Source organism: Aptenodytes patagonicus, chromosome 9 (genome assembly GCF_965638725.1).
Source record: "Aptenodytes patagonicus chromosome 9, bAptPat1.pri.cur, whole genome shotgun sequence".
Taxonomy (NCBI): Eukaryota; Metazoa; Chordata; class Aves; order Sphenisciformes; family Spheniscidae; genus Aptenodytes; species Aptenodytes patagonicus.
This window is the reverse complement of record NC_134957.1, coordinates 2,329,116-2,341,380: the sequence shown is the minus strand read 5'-3', so window position 1 is coordinate 2,341,380 and position 12,265 is coordinate 2,329,116. Positions and strand designations below refer to the sequence as shown.

Genomic DNA, 12,265 nt, shown 5'->3' with positions numbered 1-12,265 from the left:
TGTGCTTTCCCACTCAGTGCAACAATAATGAAACAAATTGTCTGCTGTCTGTACAGTGGAAGTTTGTTTATTGTTTGTTTTTCTTTTAACTGGCTCCTCTCCATCTGGAGATTTTTAAGGAGGTACGTAAACCACTGTGATTTTTAGTCTTGTTCGTTGAGAAGGGTGATGCTCGTCTGACAGTGGGGGACCAGACTTCTGTTTTGGGAGGCTCAGAAAGATCCTGAGGTCAAGTCATCTCAGAAGGAAGAGATCTCAATGTGGGGGAGGCTCCTGCCCTGTAGGTTGGGCGGGGGAAGAGAGAGACTGGATTTTGTAACTGAGCAAAGACTTCAGCAACGGGCAAAACCACTTTGTGTATGGGATTGGAGGGATCAGAGAGTCTTCTGCCATCTCAGGTCCAAGCAGTTCTGCTATTAAGATCACAGGTAAACTGCTCTTACCTTTTTAGTTTTTTTCCAAAACCAAAGATGCGGGCAGCACGCTTTATACTTGGCTACAGGAAACGTGCCCTGTGCTCTCTGGTTACTAATGGCTGTCAACCAGTCAATGAGCTATTGTTTGTCTGTTTAAAATTAACTCTCTCTTCCTCCTTCCTGCACAAAGGAGCCACCTAGCCTATGTGCGGGCTCTCATTGCTTGCATAGCCTTGGGAGCTGCTCCCCTGGATGCCTGTTGAGTTGGTGGTGTTTTGGGGTCTTGTGGAGGGCTTGGGGGTGTGATACTCCACTGGTGCAGAGCTGGAGCAATTCTGTTAGTGTTAAATGTACTGTAATGTCTTAGCGTCCGGCTGTTTGCATGCTGGATGAACAAATAAGAGAGGTGGCCCTACCTAGAACTGTTCTCCATGCAAATATAACGAGATGAGGGGAACTGAGGTAGCAGGAACGAGAAAGCCATCTCCACCGCTCAGCAGCACGGGTCCTCCCCAAGCTCTTCGACAGCAGTCGTAGGAAGGGAGGCTTGGAAAAATCCGTGTGCGTGAATTACCTTAGTCAGTGTCCCAGAAAGCTCATCTGAATGGGGCTATGCGGGAGGCACCCTGAAGGAACTCGCTTTCAGATTTTGCAGGTGATGTTTGCTGTTTGGGGTGGGAAGTTGGTGTGTTGGTACCAAATGGACCTGGGTCAGCAGGCTAAAGCAGTTGAGAGATAATAGATGTGTTTGAAAGGTCAGTTGAGATTGAGGAATGGGTACAGTGAAAATTAGACATAGGGGGAAGAGCAAGCAAATGGAGGGAGAAGAAGCAGCAGCAAGGGAGGTGCATTGGGGAAGACGGTCATTGAGTTGTGGTCATGAGGAGGAGGATGGAAGAGCTGGGAATGAAGGACCTGCTACTCGGGGAGGAGGCAGCGTGGGAGCAGCAGGAGAAACCCTCTATAGCTGACCCAGAATGGGACGCGTGAGCAGTGACGATCCCTGGAAATGGGGATGAGGAGACTGTGAAGACAGGGCTTGTCCTGCTGTGTGGGATGCGGCAGAGCGGGATGGACCAAGAGGGGACCAAGGGCATTTCTGCTGTTGCTGCTTTCCTAATTCATGGGATGGCTGTTGCGTGCAATAGGATGCGATGTGCTGCTATTTGCTTCTTGAATCACAGACTGCAATCTCCATACTGTTTTTTCCCCCTAGTTTGTTGCTTCTTATTCCTTTAACGAGCTTGGTCTCAGTGTGATGGCGGTGATCTCGCACTGTATTTTAGCTTCTCCCTGTTCTTCTGGGCTCCTGCCAGCCCTGGGGTGCAGATGAAGATTATGTTCTTGGGCCCTCAAGAAACAAGAAGTTCTAGAAATCCTGGTTTTTAGTGGTTGTTTTTTCTCCTATGAGGCTGCAGACCAGTTGTTGTTATTGTCTTGAAACCTTTCACTAATCAAGCAAAGTTTGGGGAGATGATGTTGTGCCTCCCAGCTCTCCAAGGTTCACGTCAGGGCTGTTGCTGTGACACTGGCATGATTTAAGCCTGTACTTCTTCAAACTCCGCGGAAGAGTTCTTCCCATGTCAGTAAGTGCTAACACATGTTTGAAAACAGGACAGAGAAACAGCTTGTGGATTTGCCCTGCCCTTCCTGAGTTCATATTCAATAAATGTGTTAACACTATGTATTCATCGGTTTCTCAACACTTCTGGAAAAAGGTTGTTAAGCTATGGTTTGTTTTTCCCTGGTGGAAATTACAAATGCGGTATAGGCAGTAAAGGAAGTGAAGGCGTATTAAAAGTAATGAGGCGCATTTAGAAAAAAAAAAAAAATCTTTTTCCTTTGGAGGAGGTGGCATGGCTACGGATGGCTTCACCTTCGAGGTGAAAAGAGCTGTGAAACATTCGTCTCTTTTCCTCCAAGCTCCTTTTATCTGTCTGGATTGAATTTTGCTTCACATGGTAGGAGCAGCTGCAGGGTGGAGTTTGCATCCACAGATGCACCTCTGTGAAGGCGCTGGGATGGTGCCAGCACCGGCCCCTCCGTGGCACAGCCTTCGGGGCCGCGGCTTGGGCAAGAGCGTTCGTCTGGGAATCCATCTTGCTGTTGTGGACATTTTGAGTAAACCATTTTATGAGAAAATATAATTAATCTTTTTGTGGCAGAGTTCTCCTGTACATGCTAGAAAGCATAATTGTCTATACAGACCAGCAAATTGAAGGTTTTGGTAAGACAGACGGTCCTTAATTAATCATAATCTGGACAACATATTAAGAGTATACCCAAAAAGCTGGGTGGCAAATTATCTGAAACTAATTAATTGTGCCCATAAAAATTCAGCACGTTCCCTCTGCGTGCTTGAGCCTGGTTTTATTTGTTTTTTAAGGTGTGTTGAGTAATTGCATGTCTACCTGGTATCTGTTTGCATAGTTAATTGGAAACCTCAAACAGAATAAGGCCGATTGAAAACACAGCTCTAAACTAAGCAAACCTGGTGCATGGGAAATGTAGGATGTCTGGCGGCCTTTGGGAGCAGAAAAGTACATGGTAGCCATGGTCTCCTTTTGGAAGGACACCAGCACACCTGAACATGGCCAACAGATGGGCATCTGCAGAGAACACGTCGGCTCAACAGCCTTGCTGAGCTCTTGGATAAGACTCTCTGCCTTTTTTGCACCAGAGTTAAGGTTTTCTCTGCTCTAAAAACTGCAGATTTTTGGCGCTGAGCTCTGGGTTGCTCATGGTTTGACTCTTTGCAGTTGCTGGAAGAGGAGCAAGCGGGGTGTCGTGGAGCACTGTGCTTCTCTCTGGGAAATTATTCTCTGAAATAAATGTGTTTCATTCCTGAAGATCGGGAAATTCAAGGCAAAACTTTGCACTCCTATGGTGGCTGGCTATGGGTTCAGCCCTGAGGACTCCCTGCCTCAGGCATGGCTGGAGGGGCAGAGGACACCGGTGCTTTGGTCCTGCTGAGGGGCTGACGGTGTTGTGGTGGCAGGAGGCAGCTCAGGCCAGGCAGTTTTGCTGCTTCTTCTGTCACCAGCATTCGTAGGGAAATGCCAAACCTACCTGTGGGTGAAGGGGAACGTGCCCCTTTGATGTGTTCATCTAATTTCCAGGAGCTGCCTTTGATTTAGGTGCCCTACAGCAGTGGGCTCTCCTCATCAAAAGCCCTCTTGTATGAAAATCCCACTCAATATATCTGAAAATGTTAGCATGAGGAACAGGAAAATGTTGCATCCCTTCTTACTTAAAAAAAGAGTATTTTCAGATGAGACCTATGAATCCAAGATTAAAAAAAAATACTGGGCACAAAAATCCAAGGAAGTGGGTGCATTGTCTGGAGGTGGGATTTGCCCTGTGCCTTGCAGTGAGTGGAGTGATTGTGTTTCTTTAAGTAGCTCATATATCCGCAATTTGGAAGAAAGATTGTTTTGAGTTATTCTGGCAGTGGAAACTGATGTCATGTGGAAGCACCCTGGGGAGGTGCGGTGCTCTCCTGTGCTGGGTTACTGGCAGGGCTGGTCTGCCCTCAAGCTGCAAACAGGTAATACATCTTACTACCTGAAAAAAGGAGATTGCCAAGTAACTATGGTTATATTTTCCCACTGTGCTCTTTTATGGAAGGGTTTGTTCAAAAGCAGAGATTTCTTTTTCTTTTCCGGGACTCTTATTGCAGAAATACCAGATATGTCACATCTAGTCTTTCTTACTGTTTCATGTCATCTCTAGGATTTCCCTGAGTGTTGGGCATTGAAATTCTACCCTGAAATTCAAACGGGTTAACAGAATAAACAGAGCCCAGAGCTGTAGATTGCCTGACTGCAGATTACTGCCTTTTCTATCTCTAAAAGTTAATTGCATTGGAAATGTCATCTTCCTTTGAGCATCAAAGTCTGTAGCGTCCACAGGATTTATTTTGCAATACAGACAAATTTTAAAGTTTCTTCTTGGTGTTAGGAAAGGTTTTGTGGCTCTGGTCCCACCGGGCAGCTTGGCTGCGCTCAGCGGATGGCAGCGCTGGTGCCCTCGCCCCTGCTCTCATCCTCCTGAGCATCACCCCGAGCGACCAGATGACTTTGCATCGGCAGGGCTTAGCTGAGATGGGTTGAGGTAGTAAAATGTGGACTTGCTCCCGTATCAGGTTGGACCAGAGCTGGCTGAGCCACGTTAGCCCAATGCCTTGTCTGCGATCTGTCCTCTCCATGAAACCCAGACATCTCTCTGTGTTCTGCTCTTAGCTAGGGGAGCCGGGGAGACCTTTAAGCCACATGCTGCTCCCGTGGGTCAATTTGTGAAGCTGTCCCCGGAGTTGTGTGTGTGCTTATGCCTGTTTGTCGACAGGGGGGCCAGCCCTTGTTCTGGGAGTTTAAACAAGATAACTGGTAAGGAAAAGAGAGCCTGCCATCCCTCTGGATAGCGGCGTCTCAGAGAGCACTGGCAAAGTATGATTTGTCGTCTGTGAAAAATGTTTGTGTTTGACAGCTTTTCACAGGAAGCCTGTCAGAGTGATAATTTAATGAGTACAGATTGCTTGCAACACAGCTGTAAAACGTGCTTTTACAGTGCTGTAAAATAAGCAACTGAGGCCTTTGTGTGTTTGCTTTGTTTGAGAACAAGTCAACTTCTAATACAAATGAAAGGTGGTCATTTATTTTACCCAGCAAACAGTCAAGACGTAAGAGAGGAACCTGCCATTTTTCTTCTTGTGGTGGCAAGGTTAATGCTGGGTTATGTTGGTGCTTGCTAATCAGCTTGTTTCTGTGAAGGGGAGAATTAATATCTAATTAGATGTAGGGAGTTACTAGTCAGTTTAGCATTTAAGTCATAAAAAGGGCTTTTGGGCTTTCTTCTCTTCGTTGCAGATGTCTGTGCCCATGGTTTGCACAAAGAAAAGCTTAATGTTCCTTGCTGCGCCCAAGCTGATTTCTTGAAAGGGAGACAGAAACTGAGGATGCAGACTTGTAGTATGCCAACAGCTAGAGTAAAGCATTATATATATATATACACACACACACACACATATATATGTAATATATATGTGTGTATATATATAAAATTTAATCCCTGCTGCTGACCAAGTTAAGAGTGTGTCGTGGTTTAACCTCAGCCGGCAACTGAGCACCACACAGCCACTCACTTGCTCTCCCCGCCCCGGTGGGATGGGGGAGAGAATTGGAAGAGTAAAAGTGAGAAAACTCATGGGTTGAGGTGAGAACAGTTTAATAATTGAAATAAAATAAAATAGTAATAATAATAATAATGATAAAAGAATATACAAAGCAAGCGATGCACAATGCAATTGCTCACCACCCGCCGACCGATGCCCAGCCAGTCCCCCAGCAGCGGCCCCCCCGGCCAGCTTTCCCCCAGTTTCTGTGCTGAGCATGACGGCACATGGTGTGGAATGTCCCTCTGGCCAGTTTGGGGCAGCTGTCCTGGCTGTGCCCCCTCCCAGCTTCTTGTGCCCCTCCAGCCTTCTCAGTCGGTAGAGCATGGGAAGCTGAAAAGTCCTTGGCTAGTGTAAGCACTACTGAGCAATAACTAAAACATCCGTGTGTTATCAACATTATTGTCATCCTAAATCCAAAACACAGCACTGTACCAGCTACTGGGAAGGAAATTAACTCTATCCCAGCCGAAACCAGGACAGAGTGCTAATGCAACAGCTGTGCATTGCATGGAGGAAGATGTCAGCTAGTTGCCATGCATGTCCTGCCACTGGGTCCATCCCCGCTTGCTGGCGTGGGGTGGCCCCTCGTCCCCAGTGCCGTGCTCAGCATCCCTCCTCCCCACCTTCTCAACCTCATCCCCACCCTAGGAGCCTTGAGGTGTCAGCAAGGCCGCCCATGGGCCAAGCCACCGGTCCCAGTCACCAGGGCGTCCCATCTAGCACGGTTCGGGGATGCAGGTGCATGCTGGTGGGGAAGCTTTGTGGGATGGGAGGATGGGTGCTGACTCTGTGTTGCAGACACAGAGCCTCCTCTGTCCTCCTCCCCTTCTTATTTGGAAAGTGGCACTTGAGAACGGGTGTTTTCTGCCTGTGAAAACGCTGGCTGGCGCTCAAACCAGAAACGACAGCTTTGCACGTATGTGGTGCCTCCTTCAGCAGTGTTGTGTTGGGGTTTTAGAAGTGGCTGGTTTTGGTGGGAAGTTTTCATTTCCTTTATTTACCTTCCTTTTGGGCAAGGAGAAGCTGCTGGCTGGAAGACTGCAGGTGCACAGCTATTTGCTGCTAATTAGGTTGCCTTTTTTTTGTTCAGGTTAATTAATGAACAGTGGTGCTAGCCCACATGAAAAATTGCTGAGAGATGAAGTGCTCTAAAGCCTGGATACAGTTTATTCAACTTCCAGTTTGGAGTGTAACCAATAAAATGAGTTTGGGCAGGAGAATAAATTGGTTATGATACTATGGGTGTATTACTTGAGATAACTTTCCTGGCTTAAAACATTACTTTGGGTTCCTTTAGACTGGTGGTTGGAAGTATTTAATAGATTTCCCATCAATACAATTTTGAAATCTTAATTCTTTTTGAAGAGTTTGCTGATGCATCTGCCAGCTCTTGTGCCTGGCATGAAAGTATTTAAATAAATAACTTATTTGGTGATACTGAAAGGTCTGAGCAAAGGAAGGAAGTGAGCCTTCAAAATGATTAAGTGAATTAGAAATTAATATACACCAAGCTAATCTCTATAGTATAAACTCAACAGAAAAAAATTCTTCCTGGAGAGGAAATGCCAGTCACGGGAACGAAAGTGGAGGTTCCTGCTGATATTGGACAGAGGACGTGTCGGGTGTTTGAAATCAATCTCTTCTTCCCTGGATCATTTCTCTTGTGCTCCTAAGAGGCTGCATTATATACAGCCATGTCAGGCCCTGAGCCCCATGACTTTGTTCATCAGGAACTCAAAGAATGTTTCAGTTTTTCCAGAAAATGTTTTCTGTGTTAGGCTTTGTTTGTACTGGAGCACTTTGAAGATGAAAATCTGAACTTCAGCATACTTGTAATACGTTTTAACAAGGTTTAAATTCACACTGGGCCAAAATATCCCCCCCTTCTAACAACTCCTAGCTCTAAACATTACTCCTTTGAGGATTAAAAAAAAACAGAGGCATGTTTTATTAAAAAATATTTATTGAATATGAGTCACAGAAAAGCAGAGGTCAGAATCCTCAATTGCTGGTGGCATGCATAAAATAATACGCTTCCTTGCCTGTGCTGTGCTTAGCGGTGGAGAGGCTGCGCCCGCGCCCCGGGGTGCCGGCATCCCCTGCGGAGCTGGAGCAAATGGGCGGCAGCCCGGCGCAGGGACCGCCGGCATGTGATGGTTTGTCCCGGCAGCACCTATCCTTGCTCTCCTTAGCTCCTTCCCAAGGCCACATAGCGTGGACTTTTTTTCCAAAATGGCCCAAATGCATTTGGTTTAATGGACCTCTCCCCTATTTTTTATTTTAATTTAACTCATCTACACCGAATCTCCAAGGCAAAGGCTTTAGCAGTAGAGTGGTCTGTGCTTAGACCCATGTGCCAAGGCTTTGGTGGTGCTGTCTTGGTGGGGGATGTTCTTTAAACTGACCTGGCAGATGCATCTGATGTGCCAGACATCATCAGGTCAGCTCGTTATCGGCATCAGAGGCATGTGTGGCACTGCCAAGATGCGGTGACAGCGCTTCGGCAGCAGCCGCGCTCTGGCACTGGGCTGTCTGGTGCTCTGGGAGGGTGAACCAGAGTTGGGATTTGCTTTTAGAAAGTGATGAAACCCAAGGGCCCCTGTCCGTCCGCTGTCATCTGAAAAAATCTCTTTGTCGTTCTTGTGCCAAGTGTTTAGCCCTTGGATTTTGAACAAATTCTGGCTTAATTGTGGGGTTTTTTTGTACTGCCACAAACATCTGAAACCCTGTCTGCAATCATGACCAATTAGGTAATTAGAGACAGGCCCTGCCCCAGAGCTGACAAACCTGCAAGACAGAAGAAAGAACCTGCAGGTAGATTTTTGGGTTTGTTTTTAAAATGTATTAAAATCTGTTAATTTTTGAGGGTGGTTTATGATCATTCCAGAAAATGAATTGACAAGAAAGATCCATTTGTGCAAAATGTCTGTTTAAAAAAAAAAATCTTTCTTTTTGCTTTCTGATAGTCTTGTGCTTTGAAATTCCTTCTTTTAAGATGCCTGAATGGTAACATAAGAAACTGGACTTCCCCCCCCTCCCCTGCAATTTGCTGACTTTTGTCATGATATTCAGATTTGCATCAAAAGAGATTTCACTCATGCAAGTCTTTGGATGTGGAGAGAGGTTGGGGGTGTTGCTTTATGAAGAGTAATCAAGTATTTTGAGATATATAAATTGTTTGAAAATTTTTAGGGAGTCCTTTAACTTTCCATTTCATTTGCGTGATGGTCTCATTGCACTGAATTTTCCAGTTAAGCAATGGCAGTGGTTGTAGAACCATGCGAACACGTGACCCAATGCCGGCATTTACCATGGCTTTTCTTCCTCTTTTCTAGAGTTCTTTAAAGAACTTCTCGAAAACGCCGAGAAGTCACTGAACGACATGTTCGTGCGGACGTACGGCCGTTTGTACATGCAGAACTCGGAGCTGTTCAAGGACCTCTTTGTGGAGCTGAAGCGATACTACGTAGGTGGCAACGTCAACCTGGAGGAGATGCTCAATGAGTTCTGGGCGCGCTTGCTGGAGCGCATGTTCCGGCTGGTCAACCCCCAGTACCACTTCACGGACGAGTACCTCGAGTGCGTCAGCAAGTACACCGAGCAGCTGAAGCCCTTTGGGGACGTGCCGCGGAAGCTCAAGCTACAAGTGACGCGAGCGTTCGTGGCCGCCCGCACCTTTGCGCAGGGCCTTGCCGTCGCAAGGGACGTCGTGAGCAAAGTGTCTGCGGTGAGCTCCGTCTCGTGATTATTCCCATGTCCCATGGACCTGTGATAGGTAGTGTCTTTCCCTGTTGTCCTGTCTAGGTACCTAAAGGTGTTGCTGGTAGTTGAGTGCAGGTGGAACCAAATTCCATCTACGTTGGCCATGCCGTTGCATGGTAGAGTCACTTTCTGGGGATACCACCATCCAGTGCTGCAGCCCAGTAGCAGGGATGTTCCCCAGGTTGATGCTGTCCTCCTGTCTAGGGAACAGCAACAAGCAGGAAATTAAATACCTTCTGTAGTGGAAATAACCATGTTTGCTTGTGTAATGGCTGTATCTTCTTCTTAATATTGCCTTCAAATTACAGCAAGTCTTGGATGCTATGGGCATCTGTTATGGAGCAGCTGATGATTTGCTCCTTGCTCCCAGGCACAGGGAGAGGCTGTTAATATGAGCAAACAGTACTTTTATGATAACAGTAAGCCGGAGCCATATGCACAGGGCAGGAGCCAGTTGTACTTGGTGCCACACATGCAGCATGAGTTAGACCTCACACTTCTATGGTAGAGTCACTTTTTTGGGGGGTCAAACAGATGTGATGTGTTGGTCACTTAAATGTTTACCTCCCTCTTCTTATAAACCACTTCGGAGTGGTTTAAGTGGGGTGACTTTTTTTTTTTGACAGGAGGTTGACTGTAACTTAGTCTGAGTTGTATGGTATAGGGAACAGGTGTAGTCAACAATGCCCTTAAAGTGATTGTGTGAGGTAACAAATATTAGTGATTTCCTTTATAACAAACTCAGCTCGTTTCCTGTGGGCTATAGAAGATTTAGTATAATCATTTAATCGGGCAGAGAGAGGTTTACTTTCTCTCTGCCTGGTTACAGAGTAATAAAAAGCCAGGCTGAAAGGGCACGCACTAGTTTGAATCACCCTAAGTGCCAGGAAAGAGGGGGGGGGGGGAAGGTAGTAAAACAGAAAAGAATAGCTGTTCAGGTACTCTTAGCAGCAGAATGCAATTTTGGAGGCAGCACAAGCAGCATCATTAAGTGAGATAATAATTCAAATTACTTTGACTTACAGGGATAATATTAAATACTGTCTCTCTGGAAAGAAAAAAAAAAGATCTGCTTCCATGTTAATTTTTCTTGAAGAGAAATCAGAAAAACAGCCTGCGATAAGCCTGCGTGTGTGCGATAGGGCAGAGAATATTAGGAAGGAAAGAGTTGCCATACTAATATACGCAGGCTCCAGGAGCAAGTTGTAAGCCAGCGATGGCAGGTTCAAGTCCTTGGACACCCTGAGTCCCCATTTAATAGTGATGACTCTTGCGTGAGACATGTCTGCATGCTGCTGGTTGAGGATGGGTGTTGTGGAGCTCCGTGGGTGACATGTGGGGTCCGTCTTACGAGACCACAAAACCCTCCAGCTTCAGGGACCCTGTCCTGTGGTGGGAAGGAGATGTGGGGAGGGAGGGTCAGTGCTGGATGAGGCCAAGCGTTGTGTCTCCATGTCAGGTGACTGGCTAAGCCAGTCGACCTCTTGGTTGGGGTTTTAAATTTGGTGACTCTTGTTTCTGCCTGTGTAGCGTTGTGGTAGATATTGCGGTCAGAAAGAAAGGGAAAAAGGGTTTTCACTGCTGGAGAGTGCGGATGAAGTATTCGGGTGGGAGGTCCGTGCGCTAAGCCCCAGTACAGTTTTCGGGAATGTGCAATCACTTGATAGGCTGTAAACGTGCATGGATGAGGGATCGTGTTTATGCTCCATCTGCTCAGAATTCATCAAAACGTCTTCAGGCTTGACATGGGACTACGAGAGCTACGGTCCCCCCATCTGTTACGAATCAGAGTCGTGAACCCGAGGTGGCGTCGTGATTTCTCTTTCCCTTTTGAAGATCCTCAAGTGTAGAGTTGCCTTCAACTCTAGAATTAATTGCTCAAGTGGGGAAGGTTACCCACAGACCCACTCAGCTGCAAAAATAGCTCACGCGCCGTGGACGATCACAGTTACTGCATTTTCCACTTCAGTTTCATAAGTTGCACTGGAAATCCTGCAACAGATTGACTTTTCGAAGTGGTAGCAAAAGTCCCTGCTGCTGAATACCTAAGCTTTAGCTGCAGCAGTGGAAGGGATAATAATCTTTTCTATAGTGTTTTAATCTAATTCAGTGGAAATCTAACATCACGTTTCTGCAAGACACAATGCGAAATTCTATATGAGGGTTTAAAAGCTGATCTCTTTATACCTGCTGCTTTGCGGTTGTGTTTTGGGGCTTCCCACATTACATATAGATTAGCCCGGCTTTGCTGAGCTCTATATAATGACTCCATTGACTTTGCTTCCTTATTATCTTTACTCAGGAGTTGTAGTGGGATGACTGCTTATACCAGGGATTAACTTGAGGGATAAATCTTCTATTCTTCTTTATGAAAAAATGTCCGAAGTAATGCAAATTAGTTTTACTTTTCATGTGTTTTGTAACGAGCAAGTTAAAAATGTTTAATTGAAAATCCTCAGGAGGAGAAATACAAACTACTGCAAGACCCAGCTGCTTTTTACTTTCCCGGGGTGCTATCAGGAGAGCAAAGAGCACTTTACAGTAGAACAACCTTGATGGCTTTTTAATGATCCGATATATTTTTACATCTTCACTAGGGAGATGCATTTAGAAAGGTATTGTTCTTGCATGAGTTTGGGAGTAAAGGGGGAAAAGAAGAGAGAATATTGAAAAGCTGCAAGTATGCTTCATTTCTGAACCAGAATGCTAGGAAATAGCTTTAATTCGGCATTGGATGGATCAGAAGCCATGTGCTGCTGCCCAAACACACAACGGAGAGAAAGCACAGACTTTTTTCAAACTGTCTAAAAACCACAATTTTGATGCTCAAGTCTTCACCCCTCAAATTCCTTCCTTTGGACCCAAAAAGTACAAAATTCTCCAGATCCATCCTGAGAAAAACCAGGATGCCATT

At 45.9% G+C, this 12,265-nt stretch overlaps 1 protein-coding gene across 1 annotated transcript in view; it reads left to right on the top strand.

Moving 5' to 3' along the window:
* Nucleotides 1–12,265, top strand: part of GPC4 (glypican 4) — a 72,704-nt gene that overhangs the window by 38,678 nt on the left and 21,761 nt on the right. Inside the window, exon 3 of the mRNA XM_076346912.1 lies at nucleotides 8,925–9,316. Within this exon, the coding sequence (XP_076203027.1) occupies nucleotides 8,925–9,316 (392 nt within the window). The remainder of the gene's footprint in view (nucleotides 1–8,924; nucleotides 9,317–12,265) is intronic.